The sequence below is a fragment of the Cnephaeus nilssonii genome (assembly GCF_951640355.1).
Source record: "Cnephaeus nilssonii genome assembly, chromosome: 13".
In the NCBI taxonomy this organism is placed as follows: domain Eukaryota; kingdom Metazoa; phylum Chordata; class Mammalia; order Chiroptera; family Vespertilionidae; genus Cnephaeus; species Cnephaeus nilssonii.
Window position 1 is genome coordinate 19,582,019 of NC_137084.1, and position 24,368 is coordinate 19,606,386.

The following is a 24,368-nucleotide window of genomic DNA, read 5'->3' on the forward strand; positions in this document are numbered from 1 at the left end:
AGAAAAACTGAAGGCACCTCAGGCCCCGGAGATTCTATAAATCATGATGTCAGAGTGTAACATGAGACTTTTGAGTTCTAGGAATGGAACTGAGGTGGGAGATGGGGAGAAGAAGAAAGTACTATAGGGTTGCTGCAAACAAATGTTACCACATTTGCATTTTTTTCTTGTGTGCTTCATGGTTCCTAGCTACCTTCCTTCTGTTGGTGGGTAGAGGCTGCGTATAATGTTGGTGTCTCTTAGACTATATTGATATGGGAAGAAAATGGATCCAAGGAGAGGTTCTCTCACTCAGATGTACATGTTCCAAAACACCTGGTATCTACCAATGACCCTTTTGAAGGCTGCTTTCACATCCTTGTTTCTCAGGCTATAGATCAGAGGATTCAGCATGGGGATGACCACAGTGTAGAAGACAGATACAACCTTGTCTTCCTCTAGGGATTTGCTTGAGCCACTCCGCAGATACATGAAGATGAGAGTCCCAAAGAAAAGAACTACAGCAGTGAGATGGGAGGCACATGTGGAGAAAGACTTGGCCCTGCCACCTGAAGATTTCACTCTCAAAATGGCCTTGATGATGAGCAGGTAGGAAATCAGGATGACCAAGGCATTGGCTAAAATCACAAAGTTGCCAAAGAAGACAATGATAATCTCAGTGTTTGTTGTGTCATCACAGGCAAGCTTCAGCAGGGGTGGGAGGTCACAGAAGAAGAAGTTGATTTGATTGTTATCACAGAAGGAGAGGGTGAAGGTACATGTGGTTCGCAGGATGGCCCCTGATATCCCACAGACATAGGCTCCCACCACTAACCTCCAGCAGATTCTGGGATTCATGGCTACGGTATAGAGCAGTGGGTTGCTGACAGCAACACAGCGGTCATAGGCCATCACCGTCAGCAGGAAACACTCTGTACCTGCGCAAATGGTGAAGAAAAAGAACTGGGCAGCGCATTGGCTATAGGAGATGACGGTCTTGCCTGCGGCCAGTGTGGCCAAAATCTGAGGGGTGATGACTGAGGTGTAGCAGGCATCTAGAAGGGAGAGGTGACTCAGGAGGAAGTACATTGGGGTGTGGAGTTGGACATCCAGTTGGATCAGAATAATCATCCCCACATTCCCCAGAAAGGTGACTATATAGAAATTCAGAAACACCAGAAAGAGGAGAATCTCCAACCTGGGGTAGTCAGTGAAGCCCATGAGAATGAACTCGGTTACTGTGGTGAGATTATTCTTGGCCATGAATTCAATGTGAACTCTGGATGAGAATAAAATAAAGAAGAAGAAAACCTTAGAATTGAAATACAGTTTCTTTCTCTGGAGGTTAGGTTTATATTTTCAGGCGAATTTATTGAGCTTGTTTTTGAGAAATCCTTTACCTGGCTGATTCTTCTTGGCCTGTATTTTTGGAACTGAGCCATGAGCTGGTGCTTTGATTCAAACAAATTTTGGTTTATATTTGGACAATTCTGTGAAGATAAGAGACACATGGATTTAGATTTGGAAAGAATCTATTCAGCATCAGTTCTAGACCCCATTGGATGCTGGAGTCTCCTCTACCACATACTTTCCACGTGGTCATAAGCTGCTGGGTGAGCCTCCATCTGTGAACAGCTCTACTTGTTAATTCTATTTTTGAACCTGGATTCTCTCTACCTTTATCTTCCACACATTGGCTTAGTTTTTACACCTTTCAGACAATCATGACAATTTAATTTCTGCTCATGAAAACCTTTCAGAAGTTGGGAGATGATGAATCTGCTCTGTATATTGACTATTCCCTCATCTTATCTGTTGATATATTTTTTGTAATTACATAATTAATCATGTAGTCAAAATTGCTTAGTCACATGATATTAAATGTTATTTAAGGCTACAAATTTGTAGCTAGAATATATATGTTCTGGAGATCTAATGCACAGCATAATGATTATAATCAACAATACTGTATTATAAATTCTGAAGTTGCCAAGAGACTAGTTTTTAATTGTTCTCACCACAAAGAAGACATCATAATTATGTGACATGATGGAGATGTTAGTTTACACTATGGTGGTAATCATATTGTCGCATATAAATCTATCAAATCAACACATTGTACATGTTAAACTTACACAATGTTTTTGCCAGTTATATCACATCATATTAATAAAAAGATAACTAAAACTCTTTCTGTCCACTTTAGTCTTGATTTGGGGGCTTCCTTCAGCTCTAATCAGGGGTCATTAGTGAGAGAGAGACGCTGACATATTATATAAAACATAATCTTCTTGGGTTGCTCCCTCCACCCCACTTCAGCAGCACAGGCTGGATGACTTTCAAGCAGCTGCTATTATCTTATTCCATCTATCTATATCTATCTATCTATCTATCTATCTATCTATCTATCTATCTATCTATCTATTATCTATCTATCTATCTATCTATCTATCTATCTATCTATCTATCTATCATCTATCATCATCTATCATCTATCTATCCTCTATCTATTTATGTATTTATTACCAATGAGGAATTTCAACTTCTGGGAGATAAATTGGTCTTAGGCCACCTAGTTTATTAAGTGGAAGATCTGAGTTCTGAAGGCTAATGATTTTGATTTGATGGCATATTCTGTGCTTTTTGCTATCAATTCGTTCTGCTCTCTACATTTTATTTCATATTTATGATGACTGGAATCATAACATCTCCCTGTAGTTTTTTGGATAACCATATCCTTCCTACTTTTAACTCATAAGAAAACTTGACTAATTTTAACATCTTTCTCAACATCTAATTCTGAAATTGTCATAGTCTACTTTCTGTCCATCTCATGGCAAGTTCCAGACATTCCCTCTAATTTAGGGACAAGATTGTTTAGTGCATATGACCAGAGATAAGGTGGCAGGTCACAGGGCTACAGATGCAGCCATACTGGGTTTGTGCCACATGCATGCCAGGTCCACCTTATGTATTAGCTCTAATCCTTCCAGCAGCCCCACAAATTGGGTGTAGCCAGGACTATTTTATGAATGACCAAAGTTAGGCGTACAGAGGTGAAGGAAGTTGGTTAACTTGCCACACACCTGGAGAAACAGAATCAGTACTTAAATCTGGTATTTTCTCACCATAAATCCTGTGCTTTTTCTGCCACAACATGCTGTCCTCCTACAGAAAAAAGAATTACATGTTCTATAGACCCAAGTCTCAACTTTTAAAATCATAGCACCTCTAAGACTATTAGGCAAATACTCAACTTCCATGGGAGAAGAGGATTAAGTTCGATTTTGGAGGTTTTTTTTGTTTGTTTGTTTTTGGTAGTTCATGTCTTTTCTTCTTTCTCCTTTTAAGGTTAAGATAATCTTAGTTGGGCCATATCCCACCTTTGTTATGTTCTTAGGAAAACTGCTTAACCAAATTAAAGTCCAAGTTTTCTCAATAATAAAATGGAAACATAATCATGATTTTTGAAAACCTAAGGGGATTTTTACCTAATTTGGTAGAGTGTGTTTATTTTGCAGAAAGTCAATTTCCAGAATATTTCCCAGAAGGAAAAATTTCAGGACCAGAATGGTGGCACCCAGTTTTGTATGATTTTATTTAAGAAGGGGTTTGGGGTGCCAGTAGCTTGGATGGGCCCAAAGTAGAGGGCAACAACAGGTTCCTTGAGCTTAGAACAGTTTTCAAGAGGAAAAGCCAAGGTCTATGACTGGTAGACATTTTAAGAAGGCCAAGGGACACATGGATTGACATCCTCACTTGTAAAATGTTTTGATTATAATATGTAATGTAGAAAAATATGAGATCTCTGGAGAGAGTCTGGAAAAAGTGACAGTCTTACCAAGAGGTAAGAAAAGAGATGCCCTTAAACCTTGTGCTTACTTTAACTTGAAACCTATCCCAAACTCTTCTTTCTCTTGCCTCCAAAGGTTGAGTTCATTGGGGAGAATGAAGGAGCTCAACAAAATTTCTCCTCACCTTATTGAGATTGGTGTCTCAAAATATTATTGTTAACATTTACTGAGCTATTGACCTGACTCAGGTAGCATGTAAAGCACTTGAAAAGCTTTATTTCATTTCAACTTGACAATAACATTATGAGAGTGAAATATTTATCTTTATTTTACAGTTGAAGAAAATGAGACTTAGAAACATTAAGCATTTTACCTGAGGTTTCATAGCTAGAAAGACAAGATGTTTAGATCTTAATCTTGGTCTCCTGGATCCAAGAATTGTGGGGCTGAACCACTATGGTGTGCTGCTCTTCCTAATATTGGTAGTCATTTATTAAGCACCTGCTATGTGCCGATCAGGATGTTAAACATTCTACATACATTATCTTACATAACCCACACAATGACCCCGTGATAAAGGTATTATTTTGTCCTGAAGAAGATTAAAACTTGGAATAGTTAAGTAACTTGCCTAGGATGACATGATTAGTCATCGAAAAAGCCCAGATTCTAACACATTTCTGTCTTATTCTAAGGCCAAAGCTATAGTACATATGATCAATCCCACCTCCAGCATAATTATAGGCAGTACCACAATTTACAGTAATGTCCCTTGTCTAAATATTGCACTCCAATACCACACTCTTGTCCCATGAAAGTGTTTATATTTTCTAAAATTTACCTGGTGACACATAAGTCTAAAGAGATTACATCTATAGATTTAAAAAATTCTACCCAATCTTACTTGTATATTTTATGCAAGAGCTAAAATTCCAGTTTGGACATAGTCTCATTCAATGACAAGTTACAATGACAATGACCAGATTCTCTGCCCAGTTTCACCTTCCCTAGTTTGTGCAAACCTTACTTCAGAGCCAGTATCCTGTCAACGTTACCAAGGTCACAATTCCATCTTAATTACCTGATGAAATAATCCATTTGGGTTTATCTTAGGTTTGGAATCAAAGTAATTCAAGGTAATTTAAGCATTTTGTAGAAAGCAGCTAGTATTGCTCAAATAGATGAATGTAGCTGACAGATTTTAACCAAGAAAACCAGTGAGATATTTAAAGTGCTTTTGGGGATGGTCTTGTGGGAGGGAGGCAGTGAGCACAAATGTTATTCCAGAATCATAAATCAGCACCTGGGACAGCCCCCATGGCTCTTGGGAAAAGCCAGTCTTATCTGGGAGAACACACTTCAGCAGGAGCTTATTATCTCATCTTCTCCACACATCTGAGAGGATTAAAAACAAATCATGTGGAAATAAATGAACAAACAAAACAGAAACAAACTCATAGATACAGAGAACATTTTGATGGTTGCCAGATGAGAGGGTGGGGGTTGGGGGATTGGGTGAAAAAGGGGAAGGGAATAAGATGTGCAAATTGCCAGTTATGAAAACAGTCACAGGGATGTAAAGTACAGCATAGGGAATATAGTCAATAATATTGTAATAACTATATGTGGTGCTAGGTGGGTACTAGGCTTATCAGGGTGATCACTTTGTAAGTTATATAAGTGTCTAATCACTATGCTCTACACATGAAATAAATATAATATTGTGTGTCAATTGTAATTGAAAAATAAAAATATTGCTAAGAAAACAGAAATCTTGTGGGATTTTGTGGCAACTTGTAAGTCTCATTAGTCGGAAAGCTCATTTGCAGTTTCTATAGGGAATGAATGAACTTGGTTCCTCTTTGCCAGTGGCCCTCAATGTCCCGCTGTACCAGTTCATCAGTGCTAGTGCCAGGACCGGAACTCAGATCTGAGGACTGTGTGAAGTTCTCTTTCACCTGCATCCATCTTTAGACCTGATGTCAGGTCTTGTTGCAGCCGCTGAAACCTAGCTCTGTTGTCCGCTCAGAATTTCATAAGGAAGGATTATTGGTTCAGGAGGGAATGAGGCTAGGGTGGTATAAATATGAGTCATTTGAATCTATATGCAGAGTAGCTTGTTAGTTAGCCTTCTGTAAAGATCTATTTCCAGAGTTTCTACTGGCAGCTTTCTCTGGCTATTTCAGCTCGCATGTCTTCCCTGGTCTCTGAAGCCTGTCTTCCCTTTGTTATCACCACACAGTTTGGCACTTGGTTCCACTTGCCTTACATTGTTCATGGCTGTTCCTTGGTTAGTTTCATCTCCCCAGCTAGACTGTGTGTTTCTGGAGAACCAGTCTTGTTTCCTTCTAATAACTTGTTTTCTCCTTCCAGAGACACTCAGTCCTCTCAGGAGAATTGCCCTTTGCCCTGTATGTGTTCATCCATTCATTAATGTAGGATCAGAAGTTTTTTAGCAAGAGGGCAGTCAGAGAGGCCATTTACTGTACCCATTCACTCCAAAGTGATATGGCTGGGATAAACCCTTTTGGTAATTAACAAGCATTCAGCAAGGCCAGGGTGGTTTTTGCAACTGTAGATGTCAAATGATGCAAGAATATATTCCAAAGAAGGGAGGCAGCCATAGAGCAGAACTTTCGGTAGAACTGACAATTCTATCTTCCCTGGAGTGGTTTACAAGGGAGAGTGGCAATTGGGGACAAGGTAGAGAAGGAGATTGAATATGCCATAATAATAGTATTCCATGGAACCTCCCCTGGGGAACTTGTGGAAATGGGTGATTGTAGAGTATTTATTACCTTTCTTCCTTGGGGGAATCTATACTAATAAAAGGGTAATATTCTAATTAGACCAGATAGACCAGACGTCCTTCCAGACGTCCTATTGGACAAAGCCATGGTGGCGGGGCTGAGGCAGAGGCGGTTAGGGGCAATCAGGCAGGCAGGCAGGCAGGCAGAATGGTTAGGGGCGATCAGGCCATCAGGGGAGGGTGGTTAGGAGCAACCAGGCCAGCATGGGAGCAGTTAGGGGTATCAGGCAGGCAGGCAGAGGCGGTTAGGGGCAATCAGGCAGGCAGGCAGAGTGGTTAGGGGCGATCAGGCAGGCAGACAGGTGAGCGGTCAGGAGCCAGCGGTCCCGGATTGCGAGAGGGATGTACTATTCCCAGTTTAGGCCTGATCCCTGGCAGTCAGACAACTCCCAAGGGGTCCCAGATTGGAGAGGGTACAGGCCAGGCTGAGGGTCCCCCCTCACCCCTGTGCATGATTTTCATGTACTGGGCCTCTAGTCTGAATATAATATTGTGTCTTAGGTTGAGTTCCTTAAAAAAGACCAGAGACAGAGATTTTTGGGAAAGTGTTTCATGGAGGGAGTGCTCTCAGAAGAAACCTGTAAAGGAGTGAAGGGTACAGAAAATAAATAAGCAAAGATGCAGTCTCCGTTGGAATCTAGCTTTGGTCTGATCCTTAGGGGAACTCTGGAGTATGAATTATACCACATGCTCAGTTCTGCCTTTAGGCAAGGGAGTTGGCCTTTTATAGCTATGTCAATTATTCATTGACTGTGGACTGCCCCCAAGATGTGGAGGTGTAACACCCTAGACATTTCTGGGAGAAGCAGATTCCTTGGTTGAGGTCAATACTTCAGAGAAGGCTGTAGCTGTGAGTGATTAGCAGCCAACTCTCACAGCAGCTGCAGGTGGCTGCACTATCTGGTAACTGGGATACTTAAGGATGCTCTTTCTTCCTGATAGACATTTGAGTTTATACCTGGAGCTTCTGATGCCACTATGAAGAGTAGAGACAAACCAGAGGACTCTTAAGAAATAGATGAAGAAAGACTGGCTTCAAGGCAATCCCTATCAAAATTCCAATGGCATTTTTTTAAAAAAACGGAAATAGAATATACCATCCTAAAACTTGTATGGAGCCACAAAGACCCTGAATAGCAAAAGCAATCCTGGGAAAGAATAGCTACCTTATGATCCAGCAATCCCATGTCTTGGTCTATAAATCCAAAAGAAAGGAAATCACTCTTTCAAAGAGATATCTGCACTCCCATGTTCATTTCAGTATTGTTCACAATAGTCAAGATATGGGAAAAATTAAAGGGCTATCATGGATGAATGGATAAAAAAAGTGTCACACACGAATATTATGTTGTCATAAGAAAGAAGAAAATCCTGCTATTTGAATTATGGATGGATCTTAAGGGCATTGTGCTAAATGAGATAAGTCAGACAGAGAAAGATGGTATAATATTATTTATATGTGGACTCTACTAGTAAAAGAGCCTTACTCATAGAAACAGAGAGAATAGTGGTTACTAGGGGCTGGGAGATGTTGGAATTGGGGAGATGTGGGCCAAAGGCCACAAACTTGCAGTTAGAAGATGGTTAAGTTTTGGAGATCTAATGCACAGCATTGTGATTATAGTTAGCAACTTATAGGTATTTCAAAGTTGCTAAGAGGCTAGGTTTTAAATGTTCTCACTGCGAAAAGGAAATAATAACTGTGTGAGGAGATGGAGGCATTATCTAACACTATAGTGGTAATCATACTGCAGTATATACATGTATCAAATTGCCACATTGGACACCTTAAACTTATACAACATTACCTATATCTCAATGTCAATTCTATCTTAATTATAAAAAGACAGCCTGTAGCCTGATGACATCATCTGTGTTCCTGGGGCTGCTCTGCTCCAGATCAAGTATTTTCAGTTACCTGAGTCAGTATGTTTCATTTTTTAAGTCAATTTTATTGGGTTTTCTAACAATTTCAATGGAAGAAGGTCTGATATCAGCTCTGAGAAATTTATTGTTTTGCTAGAGGCTCAGTACATGGATTCGTGCACTGGTGGGGCCCCTTGGCCTGGCCTGTGCCCTCTTGCAACCCAGAACTCCTCGGGGGATGTCAGAGAGCCAGTTTTGGCCCGATCCCTGCAGGCCAGGCCGAGGGACCCCACTGGTGCACGAATTCGTGCACCGGGCCTCTAGTACGCATATAAGATCTTTGGTTAATCTCTTCCCTCCCTCCCTCCTCCCCGCTTCCTTCTGAGATTCAACAGTCTGTTCCATGTTTCCATGCCTGTGGTTTCTGCTCCTGTGTTGAGTGTCTTCCCCCTGGTGGTCAGTGCTCATCATAGCTACTGGTCACTTAGGCTTTTATATATATAGATATTTATGTGGGCATTTAAATATCTGGAAGAATATCTTCCAAACTGTCCAAATGAGTATCATTGGATGTTATGAAAAAGATGTCACTTAATAATCATTATGTGGGGGTTTCTTAGAAAAATTATATATTACTACAAAAATATTTCAATCTTTGTAATACATTTGGAAGGATAAGTGGGTGAAAGCAGCCAAGAAAATCTGGTAAAATAACAATAGTAGGAAAGCTTACAATAGAGCTTTAATAATTGAAACTGTTTTTCAGACATGTCCAAAAATGGTACACATGAGAAGCTAGGATATAATAAAGGTGATATTTTACATAACTGGAGAAAGAAACATTAATTGAATCACTGATGGTGGAACTGTTGGTTAACTATGCGGGAAGAGAAATTTGACCTGTATCTATTTCACAGTTTACAAACTTCAGATATATCAAAGGTTATAAATATAGGTGAATCTTTGTCAGCTTTTAGTGGGGGAACTGTATTTTTTAAAAACAAATAAACAAACAAATAAAAACACACAGAAAGAAACCATAAAAGGCATATGTATTTATCTACATACTAGTAAAATGTTTAAAATTCATTTGTCAAATACACCCTATTAAAAATAAAACTATAAAGAAGTTTTTCTGACATATGTGGAAGGCATCTCTTGTTGGATTTACCTCCTAGGAGTAAATGAGAGGGGGTGGAGTATAAATGCAAATGTGACCTCATATGACCTCTTCCCAGTTCTGTATATAATTGGGCTGAGGTCCTGGAGAGATATCTCAGTTGTTAAGGTTCCCCATGAGGAGAGTGGGCTCTCAATCCCAAGCTGGGGTCCCCAGGCCAGAGCACCAGATCTGGGAAGGGGTGCCCACATAAAATCTAGCTGTGAAAATCAGTATATTTTATTGTGTTTGCTACCCAAAGTCAAATCTTCTTCCATCATCATAAATTTGACCTTCTTTACCCTTTACTACCCCCATTCCCCTTCCCTCTGGTAACTACCATACTATTATTCTGTTTTCTACAAGTTTGTATTTGTTTGTTTTTCTTGTTTGTTCATTTTATGCTTTCAGTTTTATAACCCACATATAAGTGAAATCATAGGGCTCTTAACCTCTTCTATCTGACTTATTTCGCTTAGCATAATATTCTCAAGATCCATCCATGTTGTTGCAAATGGCAGTATTTCATCTTTTCTTATGGCTGAGTAGTATTCTGTTATATACAGTATATGTATCACATCTTCTTTATCCAATCAGCTAGTGAGGAACACTTTGGTTGTTTCCATGTTTGACCACCATGAATAATGCTGCAATGAACAGAGGGGTGCTTGTGGTTTGCGAATGTTTTCAAATTTTTGGGGTGGATACCCAGAAGAGGGGTTGCACTCCTATGAGTCAGGTACTGTTCATGTCCATCTTATAGATGAAAGAGTTGAAGTTCAGAGAATTTAAGCAACTGGCTGGGATTTGACTCCCCTGTGGTAGACCTTCAAAGCATTCCAGTTCCATGACATCAGGCTGGTCTGCCTTTCTGCTATTTTCAGAGGCTCACTGGAGGATATTTTTTATATATTTGTGAGCTTCAATTCAACTAAAAAATTAACAACTGAAGTTTTTCCAAACAAGTTTCTAAGAAAAAGGGAAAATAGAAACTTTATTTTCATTTCTAGATTGAGCAACTTCTTTACTTGAACACAGAGAGAGTGTGGGTGGAGGGGGCTATGCTTGTTTTTTACCTTTCAAATATTTTGGGATCCCAAGTCCATACTGACAACTTTGAGTGACCATCAAAGCATCTTATAGCTCCTTCCCTTATTCCCCTTTCCTCTTTAAGCCATCACAAATAGATGATGCCAGTTCTATTTTAGCGGCAGCGGGAGAATCATTGTCATCTATGTGCATTTGGTTCTGTATATTCATCTACCTCCCCAGTGTCCAGCTTACTGCCTGGCACAGAGTATAAAGGCATGTCCTTTATGAATATCTGTTGCATACTTCCAGCTGAGAGCAATGGCTACTTACCTTTAGGCATATCATACAAACTTTATTCCTCACCATTTTTAAATAACTTTAAGCCTGACTTTAAGGATCAAAGTAGGTTAGTTTTGCTGAGCTATATAAATACTCTTCAGATGCATGGTGATACATTTTCCACAGAATGTGTTATTATAAAGCTGGTGCCTGGGCCCTCCTAACAATTTCTTCCAAGTGCAAATGTTTTTACTTTTAGAATCATCTTCCTGTCAGTTTTCTCGTTTGATCCATAGTAGCCTCTTGACTCCTAGCTCAGTGCTTTCTCTGCTCTAAGATGATTAAACACCAACGCCTGCTGGGCTTTCTCTCTTCTGAAACCCCTGTGAGTTTTCTGAGGTTTAGTGGACGTTTGTTTTGGGGAGCATTAGTAAGCTCAAGGTCTTTCTCCTTTAGCTTTGGAATTCCATGTCCTAGGTGTGTTTGCCATTGGCTGACATAAAAATGGGGCCGTGGGTCTTGGGCAGACATAACTAATGTGGGAGAAAGATAACCCTAGGGTTACAGAAGTGCACCAGGGGAGGCCTGTGTGGGAGAGAAGCACTTCTGTGCCTGATCAACAATTAGATAACAGATCTCTGAGAATATGAAATGCTGACGTTAATACCGTGGAGCATGGTGGGCTCATAGCATTAAGGATTCACTTTCTTCCTGTGCATCCTTAAGAGCCAGCAATTTCAACTATTTTGTGGGCTTCAAAAATAGGAAACTGCTGCTCTGTTCATATTTCCCCAGCAACTTAGTTTATCTAAATGGCCCGGGACCAAATACTTCCCTCTGAGGCTGCACAGATTCATGGTTCTTCTCCCCGTCGGGAGATTTTGTGGAGCTGCTGTTTGTTTTCCTTAATCTTAATCATTAGGGAATGGATCTGCTGTTCTGTGTGGAATTATCAATCATTTCGGACCAGTTCAGGAATGTAAACAATGCATCACAAGGCAAAGCGGCACTGTTCTTGGAGAGAACCGAACTTTCCAACTCCTCAGAAGGTCAGCCAACACTGGGGAACCTCAGTTTTCTCTAAAGCTTTCCTCTGCCCTTTGCAAAATGGGCACACTGATGATTGGAAGGATCACATGGAGTCGTTTTGAGTTAAGGGACCTTCCCTGCTGTTCACTGTCTCAATGTGGAGGCCCAGGTCACTGCCTGGAGACGTGAATTTATCATATGTGTTATTATAAAGCTGGTGTTTGGGCCCTCCTAACAATTTCTTCCAAGTGCAAATGTTTTTACTTTTAGAATCATCTTCCTGTCAATTTTCTTGTTTGATCCATAGTAGCCTCTTGACTCCTAGCTCAGTGCTTTCTCTGCTCTAAGATGATTAAACACCAACGCCTGCTGGGCTTTCTTCTGAAACCCCTGTGGCGTCAGGGGCACAGACCTGGAGACCTCCCCAAGCTTTCCATGTTCTCTCTCGAGCCTCTGCCTTTCTTCGTCACCCGTAGATTAGTCTGATTTAGATTGAACCACCGTGCATGCGCTGTCTTTCCAGAACCCATCTGGCCAAGTCCTCTGGCGGCACTATTATTGGTCTGCGGCTGATAGGACCAATCCTTCTGATTATACTGGCTCCTGGTCAACAAGCCATTTTATTTTGCATTTATTTATTCATCAATATCTCTTTCCAAAAGAGATGTAAAGTGGTTTGTAAGAATGCATGGCATGAAGCAAGATAAAAGAAATTAAAAATGAGGAATGAGATCTGGGCAAAGGGAAAGGACAGGTAGGCAGGTGATAATGAGGAAGCAGCAGCAAGGTTGGCTTGCATGGCTTTTGTCTGATCCCTTAAACCTGTAATAGAGGGGATGGTTCCTTGGTGGCTGCACCCTCCTCATTAGAGTTCAATTTGATGGCAGTCCTGTGACTCTTTTCTACCCTCCCCTCCCTGCAGGCAAGATATGAAAAAAAGGAGATACTACAAAAAGAACAAATATAGTGTCTCCAACTCTGAATTGGGGTCATTTTCCAAAACCTTTATTAAACTTATGTTACTGTCCTCCTTGCTCAAATGCAGAAAGCGATGTATATAAATTCTGGTCATAAAAAGGTGCTCACTACATGGCAACTCATTATTACCATGCCCATGAGCAATGGGATGGCAGGTGGGAGCTGGGGTCTGATAGACTGAGGTTCAAATCCCAGCTCAGTGGTTTACTTAAACCAAATGGCTTACTCTCTACAAGGCCCTGCTTCCCAGTCTGTAAATGGGGATAATAACACTATCGGTGTTTGGGTGTTGTGAGAAGTAAATGAGGCAGTTTGTGTAAAACACCTAGAACAATATCTGACACAGAGTGAGTGTTGTCTTAATGTCATTATTAATATACTAGAGGCCCAGTGCACAAAATTCATGAACAGGTAGGGTCCCTAGCAGCTGCTAGCTGCTGCCTGCTGGCTGGGGCCTTCCTTCATTCCACACCGCCCCCTAGTGGTCAGCACATGTCATAGCAAGTGATCAAACTCCCCGTTGGTCGAACTCCAGAGAGGACACTTTGCATATTAGGCATTTATATATAGATAGATAGATAGATGCTCTCTCCCTTTCTCATTGGAATTTTAAGAGGAGAAGAGAGACCTTCATGTTATAGGACAAGATGCAGCATTTTAGGTTGTTCATTGCAGCCTTCTCATGGGCAGACACAGACCTAAAGATGGGAAGACAGTAGCTTAAGTTTACACAGTACATCAGTGGCAGAAATTGGACTTGAATTCAGGGCTGCGGATGCTGTTTCCAGCCTTCCTACCATATCTGCTCTCTCTGGCTTATCATAATCAACTGCCCCTCCCCTATCATGACACTCCTCTCCAAAGGAAAATAGCTGCCCTCCCCCAGAGGAGATCTAAAGGTGTTTCTTAGGGGAGCAGTGGAGTGAGGTGGCTCTCCTGACTTGTGCCTCCCCATCTGGGGTTGTCTGAAGCTGGGCTATAGCATCCTACTTTCTGGGCCAAAGTGATGAGCCAAGGTGTAGGTTAGCAGAAAGTACCGTGAATCTGGAGCCTGAAGTCCTGTTGCCAGGACTTGGGAAAGTTGGTTTAACCATTTTGAGCCTCATCTTACTCAGCAATAAAATGGGGATACATTACATTTCTGAATGATGGAACTACTTAGTGGTTGAAAAGTCACTTATGTAACAATTATATGGATTCTTTTCTCTGTACTAGGCGCAGTGCATGTGCTTTCATGAATTATCTCTTTTACCTCTCACATGACAGCAGTGCTGATGTTGTTGCAATAGATGTTGAGACTGAGATTCCAGAGGTCAAGTGCCTTGCCTAAGGTCACACAAATAGAAATGACTGAGTCTGAGTTTGGAATAACAAGTTCTGTCTGTTTCCAGGGCCCACTTTCTTAGCCACTATGCTCTATTGTTTGGATTCCAGTCTTACTTTAATTAATTAATTAATTAATTATCTAAAGTTTTACATGTGTCTCCTTTTTCCCCGCTTGACCCCTCCCCCGCAGCAGCCATTGCCACCCTGGGCAAGCCCCCATCGCCCCAGTGTCTGTGTCCATTGGTCATGTTAATATGTATGCATACAAGTCCTTTGGTTGCTCTCTAACCCCCCTCCCTTTCCATTTGTCTCTGGATTTATTCTTGTTCATCAAATTATGTTGATCATTATATTCCACATATGAGTGAGATCATGTGATATTTATCTTCCTCCGACTGGCTTATTTTGCTTAGCATAATGCTCTCTAGTTCCATCCATGCTGTTGCAAATGGTAAAAGTTCCTTCTTTTTTATAGCGGTGTAGTATTCCATTGTATAGATGTACCACAGTTTTTTAATCCACTCATCTGCTGATGGGCACTTAGGCTATTCCCAAATATTTATTTATTTATTTATTTATTTATTTTTAATTAAGGTATTATATGTGTACATATCTTACCATTGTCCCCCCCACCTCACACCCATACATGCCCTCACCCCCAGAGTTTTGCGTCCATTGGTTATGCTTATATGCATGCATACAAGTCCTTCGGTTGATCTCTTATCTCCCCCACCTCTCCCTAACCTTCCCCCTGTAATTTGACAGTCTATTTGATGCTTTACTGTCTCTATATCTATCTTTTTGTTCATCAGTTTATAATGTTCTTTATTATCCATAAATGAGTGAGATCATGTGGTATTTTTCTTTCATTGACTGGCTTATTTCACTTAGCATAATGTTCTCCAATTCCATCCAGGTTGCTGCAAATGGTGAGAATTCCTTCTTTTTTATGGCAGCATATTATTCCATTGTGTAGATGTACCACAGTTTTCTGATCCAGTCATCTGCTGACGGGCACGTAGGCTGTTTCCAAATCTTAGCTATTGTAAATTGTGCTGCTATGAACATAGGGGTGCATATATCCTTTCTGATTGGTGTTTCTGGTTTCTTGGGATATAGTCCTAGAAGTGGGATTACTGGGTCAAATGACAGTTCCATTTTTAGTTTTTTGAGGAAACTCTATACTGTTCTCCACAGTGGCTGCACCAATCTGCATCCCCACCAGCAGTGCACGAGGGTTCCTTTTTCTCCACATCCTCACCAGCACTTGTCAGTTTGTTGATTTGTTGATGATAGTCATTCTGACAGGTGTGACATGGTATCTCATTGTTGTTTTGATTTGCATCTCTCAGATGATTAGTGACTTTGAGCATGTTTTCATGTGTCTCTCAGCCTTCTGTATGTTCTCTTTGAAAATTGTCTATTTAGGTCCTTTGCCCATTTTTTTATTGGATCGTTTATCTTCCTTTTGTTAAGTTGTAGTCTTTTACACCAAGTGATCACTGGCTGATTGTAGGGCCTCTGATACCTTAGGGGCCTCTCTTCGTTTTAGGAGGCTGACCCTTTGGAACCCAGTTGCCTTGAAAGCCTCTCACAAGGACCTGAAGAACTTAGCAAATTTTGAACTGGATGTGGGGTGGTTCACTGCAGGTGAACTGTGTCTTTATTTTCTATTGTTAGTAGATAATGATGTGTGCAAATAAACTGAATAGTTGCCCGATCCCCAGCATTTCTGCTAAAATGTCATCTTTCCAATTAACCTTCCCTGACAGTCCTATTTAATACTACTCTCCTTACTTGACTCACCCAATTCCCCACACCTAGCTGTTGCTCCTTTTAAAAAAAATTCATAACATTTGTCATCTATTATAGTAGAAAATATACTTTAAAAATATATTGTATATGTTTGGCTCTCTGCTAGCATGACTGCTCTATAAGGGCTAAGATCTTTGTCCATTCACCCCGCCCATTGAGCAATCAGAAGTGTGCTTGGCACATGGTGAGTTCTCAGTAGATTCTTACTGAATAAATAAATGGTAGTCTTTTCTCTCTCTCTTTTTCCCCCTTTGGTCAGAATGATTTGTGTAAATTCTTTTCAGAACAGAGCAAGTCATTGTTTTGGTCAAAGGTCAGAATTAGAATGGCTCCTACGGAAAGAAAAACACTCCCAAATACATCATCAGGAAATTGGTGGGGGGAGAACATCAGATGCGGGCCTTTATTTCACCAGTAGTTCAGATTTTGTCAAACATTGATCAAAGTTTCATTTTCTTATTTAGCTGAAATCCTATGAGATCTTTCTCAAATTCAGTTTTTATTTCCAGGTTGGAAGAATTACAAGAAGAATCACCGTTGAAGTGCACATTCAGTATTTCCAGCACTCCAAATTATTAGCACCCAAAGATACTGAGGCAAGATTGTCCAAGTACGTGGCAGGAACTCCATCTGTATTAGAATTCTAAACTCAGTGTGATGGCTTTGTCCCTTGATGAGCTGTGCAGGCTAATTCTGGAATGGCTTGATTCATGTATCTTTTGAATTGATATTGATCTGGCATTAAAAAAAATGGGGCAGGTCCTTTGGAATAAGAGAAGAACTTGGAAACCAGGCCATGGTGCTTGGCAGGAACAGAGAGGAAAAAGTGACTTGGCCTGTAACAGTTTGTAGAGGTCCTAACAGTGCTTGCTCTTCACGGCTCACTGCTCACGGTCTTGTACCCAATTCCATTTGTTTATATGCACATCAAAAGAACTGCAAAGGATGATAGGGTTGATATTGGGACTCCCAGGGGCTGTGGATTAGTAAGATAAGATTCCAAAATGTTCATGAACCTAGAAGCATGTTACATTGTTGCATAATTTAGAAAAAAATAATTCTCAGTGTGTGAGTCAGACCATGTGCTAGGCACAGTATGTACATTATGTGTTTCACAATGATATTGTGACTTTGGTGTTGAAATCCCCATGAAATCAATAGGGAGATTAAGGCTCAGAAAGATGAATTAACTTGCCTGAGGTCTCTAGGAATTTGACCTGAGGTCTGATTTCAAAGTTTATGACCTTAAAACTCTACCAGTAGGGTTTCCCTAACAATGTGGAATTCTCTGGCTCTGTGGTGAGGCTGATGAAGTTTTTAATTTGGAACCTTTCAGAAGTATGGAAATGTCGAAGGAGCTGAACTCTAGCTCTGGCTTTTCCTCTTAGCTAACTGTGAAATCATGAACTAGTCACTTTACTTCTTTGACCCTCATGTTCTTCTCTTGAAAATGGGATTAACAATTTGTGCTTCTAAGGTCAAATGAAATAAAGTTTGTGAAGAAGTCAAGTGCTTTACAAATTTAAAAGATTGTTATCATTACTAAAAATGATCAAATCCAGCCATATTCACCTTGACTTATCTTCAATGAGACTTTAAAAAAATTTCAGTGTGCAATCTAGGATTCATGGCAGAGAATGGCACTGTGGTGACAGAATTCATTCTGATGGGGTCCCAGCTGTAGTGAGAGCTGCAGCTATGTCTCATCTTTGTGGTCTTGGCTCTTTATCTCATTACCAGGGGACAACCTGAGCATGATAGTGTTGAGTCAGTGTGACTCTTGCCTCCAGATTCCCAGGTACTTTCTCAGCCACCTTTCCTTCCTGCTACTCTTATGCTATTGTCCCTCAGTTGCTTGAGACCTTGGATACTGATAAGACGGTCATTACCTATGAGCGCTGTGTGACCCAGTGCTTTTTGTTCACACTCCGTGCTAGTACTGAATGGTTCCTTTGGGCTGTGATGGACTCTGATCATTACGTGGCTGTGTGTAACCCCCCTTTTTATGTCACTGCCATGACACCACAGACATGCCTAGCGCTGGTGCTGGTACATATGCTAGTGGCATGCTCAATTCCTCAACCCCTACAGAGTACACCTTCTCAATCTCCTTCTGTAAGTCCAACCAGGTTGAACTTCTTTTGTGACCTTCCACCCCTGCTAAAGCTTCCTGTAGTGAGACCAGGCTATGGGAATAAGTGATCTACCTCTTTGCTTTCTTGGTCATAACAACCAAAGCATTTTAGTGATTCTTATATCCTACTTGTTTATCATTTGAGCCATTCTGAAGATTTGTACAGTTGGTGGCAAAGCTAAGGCTTTCTCCATCTGAGCTTCTCACATGACTGTAGTTTGGGACACTCATATTCATATATCTGAAAGGTAACATGAGCACATCCCTCAGGGAGGACAAGATTGTGTCAGTATTTTACACTGTGGTCACTCCTGCATTGGACCCAATGATCTATAGCCTGAGAAACGAGGAAGTGAAGGAGGCGCTGAAGAAAAACCTTCATAGGGTGAGGGTTTCCAAGTAGCAAAAAAAAAAAAAAAAAAAAAAAAAAAAAAATTAAAAAGTTTCTACAAATCATCTTTTGGGCTTTTGGCTTGTTCCCGTAACACATGATCCAGAGCTCATAATTACAAAGACATATTGAGGCGGAAAATTATAGTTTGAATTTTAGCGATTTATTTATTAGCTCTATGACCTTGATCCAGAAATTCTCTGCCTCAGTTTTCACATCAGTAAAAAGTTCTGCCTTGCTGTGATTATAGCTAGGATTAAGAGAGATGGAATGTCAAAGGACTTAATGAATAATAACATGCTATAAAATGTAAAATTTATTTTTCTGACTTGACCTGGGTATTGTTGAGTGTTTTCTTAGGAACTCAATTTTTTTTTTCTGCAAAGCTAATTTTTGCACCTGAAGTAATTACAAAACAATAGCTTATTATTTACATAGTAAGGGCAGTCACATTCTTTGGTTGTGGGTAGTGAGGTGGAAATCAGCCTTGACCAAAAACAAAACCTTTTCTCAACATTAAATCATATCCAATTTAAGTATTTGTCATGGAAAATACAAGTAGTTAAACAGAGAAAAAAAATAGAGGGGAAAGGAGATGTGACTGTGAAATGCTGACCTAGAATGGGTTAGTCTACTTCCCAAGATAAACGTAGAGGACTAAGACACTGTAGAATAAAAGAAAGATGTAATGATTTGCATTAATTACGTACTAGAAACAATTTGGTCTTGATGTAGAGCTGAATTAAGTCTCATATATAACTTTTGAAATATTTCTTGATCACCAAAGATCAGAAGAACTATTTTATTTCTGAAGCATTTTCCATGGACTATCTGCCTCAGTCAACTCAAGCTGTTTTATATTCTCCCATAATGAAAACCACTATCTACTTCCATCTCCTGTAGGACATTTACTTTATTATCAGAAGACAGATAAGTATGAATGCGAGTGCCACCTTTTAATGACCTCTGCATCTGCTAAAATATTACTTGGGAAACATCTCCATGGAGATTCAATCTTATTGACCATGTTAAAAAATATTTACTGACAATCTATTATGTATTGGACATAATACTAGGTTCCAGTATATAGTAGTAAATAAGATAGACACGGTTCCTCCTAGAGATTAGAACCATCCTAGATATTAAACCGTTACACAGTTAATTGATTTTTTCATATGATATTAGAAAATGGAACAAAAGAAGCACAGAATATTGTTATACCACATAATAGGGTTCTGACCTACTTTGATGTGGTCATAAAAGGCTTCACTGAGGGAACTAATACTTAAATTGAGGCTTAAGGAATAAGTATGGCAGAATCATGGGTGGGGGAGACTATTCCAGATAGAAAGAGTTGCAAATGCAAGGACCTGTAAAACAGGATGCCTTGAGGAACTGAGAGACTACAGCATAAGGAGTGAGGGGATTTATGTGAGATGCATCAGGCAAATTCAGGACAAACTAGGTCACAGAGAGCCTTGCAGGCTCACTCAGGGACTTGTGGACTTGACTCCAAAACCAAGGCATGAAATGATCCTATCTGAATTTTAAAAAGATCCCTTTGACTTCAGTGTGATGGATGGAAGGAGATGGAAGGAAGCACACCTACATCTAAGAAACAAATGGTGTATCCCAGGGCATGGTGCTTCCTTTGCACACAATATTGTGTGCTTCATTCTAGAATACATGTTAGGACACAGAAAGCTAGCGGGAGCATGGTCATTCTAGGAGGGATTCTTGGCACAATGGTGAAACTGGGGAAATATGATTTTGGAGGCATCTAGTTTTTCATTGGTACACCTTTCCTTTCCTGAATTGTGACCTTCTTCAGATATACTCAGGTACACACCATGTGTTCCTCATCCAAATGGTCATCAACCACTCCCTCTTAAGAGGCCGACACATTTTCATTAACCTCTACTATGTGCCAGGTTGTGCTAATAGGCTGAAGAAATCACCCCTTGCAAGGCTTCTTGTATACTTAAAGGCAGGGGAAACTTTCAACTTAAAAAACGAATAAGTGGGCAAAATACTAAAGAGTGGGTGTGCTATTTTGGTAGCTGTGGGAGCTTGCCTCCACACTCCTCCCACCTTCTATTTGGTAAGCGGCAACCAACTCTATTCATAAATAAATGACCTTTGATACATGCATGATTTTGATGTATATACAATTGTTTCAGGAATGCACAAAGTAGATAAAATAAAATGAATTTAAATGTGTTTTAGGGGACTATCTTCTGATTAATGTGAGAAGGCATTGGAATAAATGGCATTTATGTTGAATTTCCAATTATATATATTAATAAATGAATGAAAATATTCACAAATTACCTATTGTGTTTCAGGCCCTGTGCCAAGAGTTTTTATTTATCTCATTCTTAAAATGGATTCTACACATAATCTTTTAGAAAACAGAATCTTGTGATGGTTGATTTTCTTGTGTCAATTTAACTGAGTCACAGGATGCCCAGGTATTTGGCTAAACATGATTTTTAGGTATTTGTGAGGATGCTTTCAGATGAGCTTAGCATTTAAATTGGTGAACTCAGTAAAGTAGGTTGTTCTCCCCAGTGTGGGCGAGCATCATCCAATTGGTTGAGAGCTTGAATAGAATAAAAGGTGGAGGAAGGGAGAGTTCATTCCTTCCCTGCATGACTGCATGAGCTGGAACACTGGTCTTCTGCAATGGGAGTGGGATTCTCAGACCTTCAGACTAAACCTCACCACTGATTTCCTGGGTCTCCTGGATTGTAGGACTTCTCAGTTTCCATGTGAAGAATTGTATGAGACAATTCCTTATTACAAATCTCCTTCCATGCAATAAAAAATCATCACCTCCAAATCATCACATTATTTTATTACTAGAGGCCTGGTGCATGAAATTCATACAGGGGGGAGGAAGGGTGTCCCTCAGCCCGGCCTGCACCCTCTCCAATCTGAGACCCCTAAACCGGCAGTTGGACATCCCCCTCACAATCCAGGACTGCTGGCTCCCAACTGCTCGCCTGCCTGCCTTCCTGATTGCCCCTAACCACTTCTGCCTGCCAGCCTGATCACCCCCTAACCACTCCCCTGCCAGCCTGATTGATGCCTAACTGTTCTCCTGCCAGCCTGTTTGCCCCTAACTGCCCTCCCCTGTAGGCCTGATCACCCCCAACTGCCCTCCCTTGCAGACCTGGTCCCCCCCAACTGCCCTCCCCTACTGGCCATCTTGTGGCAGCCATCTTTGACCACATGGGGGCAGCCATCTTGTGTGTTGGAGTGATGGTCAATTTACATATTACTCCTTTATTAGATAGGATAGAGGCCTGGTGCATGGGTGGGGGCAAGCTGGTTTGTCATGAAGGGTGTCCCGGATCAGGGTGGGGGTTCCCTTGGGGCGTGGGGCGGCCTGGGCGAGGGACTTGTGGTGGTTTGCAGGCTGGCCACGCCCCCTGATGACCCAATTGGAGGCCCTGGTATCTGGGATTTACTTATCTTCTATAATTGAAACTTTTTAGCCTTGAGTGGAGCCAAGACTCCTGCTTGCTCAGTGGCCACAGCCATTTTTGTTGGGATTTATTTATCTTCTATAATTGAAACTTTGTAGCCTTGAGTGGAGGCCTGGGCTCACCAGGGCTGCTGAAGCTTGACTTCCTCCATCGCCGGGGGCAACTCAAGCCTCCTGCTCTCTCCAGCTCCATGGCTGCCGCCATTTTTGTTGGGATTTATTTATCTTCTATAATTGAAACTTTGTAGTCTTCAGTGGAGGACTGGGCCCGCCAGGGTGTGTGGGAAGCTTGGCTTCCTCCATTGCTGGAGAAACCCAAGCCTCCTGCTCGCTCCGTGGCCACAGCCATCTTGGTTGGGTTAATTTGCATACTCACTCCTGATTGGCTGGTGGGCGTGGCTGGTGGGTACAGCAGAGGTATGGTCAATTTGCATATTACTCTTTTATTAGATAGGATAAGAACACAACATAATATCTACCTTCTTAGCAAAGTTTTAAGTATACAATATGGATTGTAATGATGGTTTCATGGATATATAATTGTCTCCAAACTCAGCCAGTTGTATACATTAAATATGTACAATATTTTAATATATCCATTTGCATTAACAAAGTGGCTTAAGAAACATCTTCATAATAATATCCTAAAATAATCTATATATATAAAATGCTAATATGCAAATAGACCGAATGGCGGAACAATTGAACAACTGAACAACCAAACAACCAGTTGCTATGATGTGCACTGACTACCAGGGGGCACACACGGAACATGGCAGGCATTGGCAGTAGGTGGCAGAGTGCAGAACATGGCAGGCGTCAGCCATGGCGGGATGGTGGAGCAGGTGAGCGGGGGTGCCAGACCAAGGTGGGGTGCCGGTCCCTGTCATTGGGGCGAGGCTCTGGTGGTTACTAAAAAGTCTTTGCTCCCACATGCTGCGGTCCTGCCTGGCGCTCGCACCTACTGCCAGTGCCAGAGCCACTGCTTGCACTTGCTGCTGGCGCCTGGCGCCAGCCCCAACCACTCAGCACCGTCAGTGGGTGCGAGCGGGGCCAGTGCCATGAACACCTGGGAGCAGTGGCGGTGGGAGTGGGGCTACCATCAGACAGGGGACTGGGGGCCGTGGCGGGAGGGGACAGGCAGAGGCAGGGAGGATGGGCCAAGACCTGCCCCTGTGCCCACCGCAGCCTCGGCCACAGTTCCTTTCCAGGTGCAAGAATTCAGGCACGGGGCCCCTAGTTAAAGCACAAAATTCCAGTCCCAAATCCTGCAGTCGGCCCCCCATGCTATGCAAGCACTTGCAGGCCTGGCTTCCATCACTGGCCTCCACTGCTGCAAGTGTGCTTGTGGCTAGAACCTGCAGCAGCAAGAATATGCACCTATAGCCAGGGTCTGACAGCTGTTTATGGGCCTGGATCTTGCTCTGACCCCTGTTACTGGCCTGTGCCACTGGGCTCACCTATACTAGCCCCTCCAGCTGTGCACATGCCCACCTCCAGTCTGGCCTCCTCTGCTGTGCACGTGCCCATGGCATGCCTCTGCAGCCACAGGAATGCATGCCAACAGCCTTTTGACACCAAAAGCAAAGACAAAAAGGCAAAAATCAACAAGCAATTCTGCATCAAACTAAAAAGCTTTTGCAAAGCAAACAACAACAAAATAAAAAGGCAATCTACAGAATAAGAGAAAATATTTGCAAACCATATATCTGTTAAGGAGTTAATGCCAGAATATATAGAGAACTCATGTAACTCAATAGCAATTAAACAAATAATTCAGAGCATCCAAATAGACATTTTGCCAAAGAAAACATACAAATGGGCATCAGGTACAGGAAACAATGCTGAACATCACTAAGTATAAGGGAAATGCAAATCAAAACGACTACAGTGAGATGTTGCCTCATTACTGTTAGAATGGCTATCATCAAAAAGAAAAGAGATAGCAAATGCTGGCAGGGAATTGAAGAAAGTAAATTCTCATGCACTGCTGGTGGGAGTGTAAATTGGTGCAGCCACGATGAAAAATAGTATGGAAGTTTCTAAAAATTTAAAAACAAAACAAAACTGCCATATAATCCAGCAATCCCACTTCTGAGTATATATCCAAAGGACTGAAATTAGTACTAGAAGAGATATCTGCTCTTCCATGTTCATTGCTGTGTTTTTCACAATAGCCAACCCATAGAAACAATCTAAGTGTTAATTGACAGATGAATATGTGACAACACAAACACACACACACTAATACTGTTTATCCATAAACATAAAAAAAGCCTAAATTCTA

General features: G+C 41.2%; 1 protein-coding gene and 1 pseudogene across 2 annotated transcripts; one reads left to right on the plus strand and one right to left on the minus strand.

Annotated features, from left to right (window-relative positions):
- Positions 1-291: 291 nt before the first annotated feature.
- Positions 292-1,242, minus strand: LOC307109362 (olfactory receptor 9I1; the record flags this gene model as incomplete). The annotated part of the gene is made up of 1 exon (XM_079788047.1): positions 292-1,242. The coding sequence occupies one exon, from the start codon at positions 1,240-1,242 to the stop codon at positions 292-294; it is 951 nt and encodes a 316-aa protein (XP_079644173.1).
- Positions 1,243-17,693: 16,451 nt separating this feature from the next.
- LOC307109363 (olfactory receptor 9I1-like) lies at positions 17,694-18,603 on the plus strand (annotated as a pseudogene). Its single transcript has one exon. The product of its transcript is annotated as an olfactory receptor 9I1-like (transcript).
- The last annotated feature ends 5,765 nt before the right edge of the window (positions 18,604-24,368 follow it).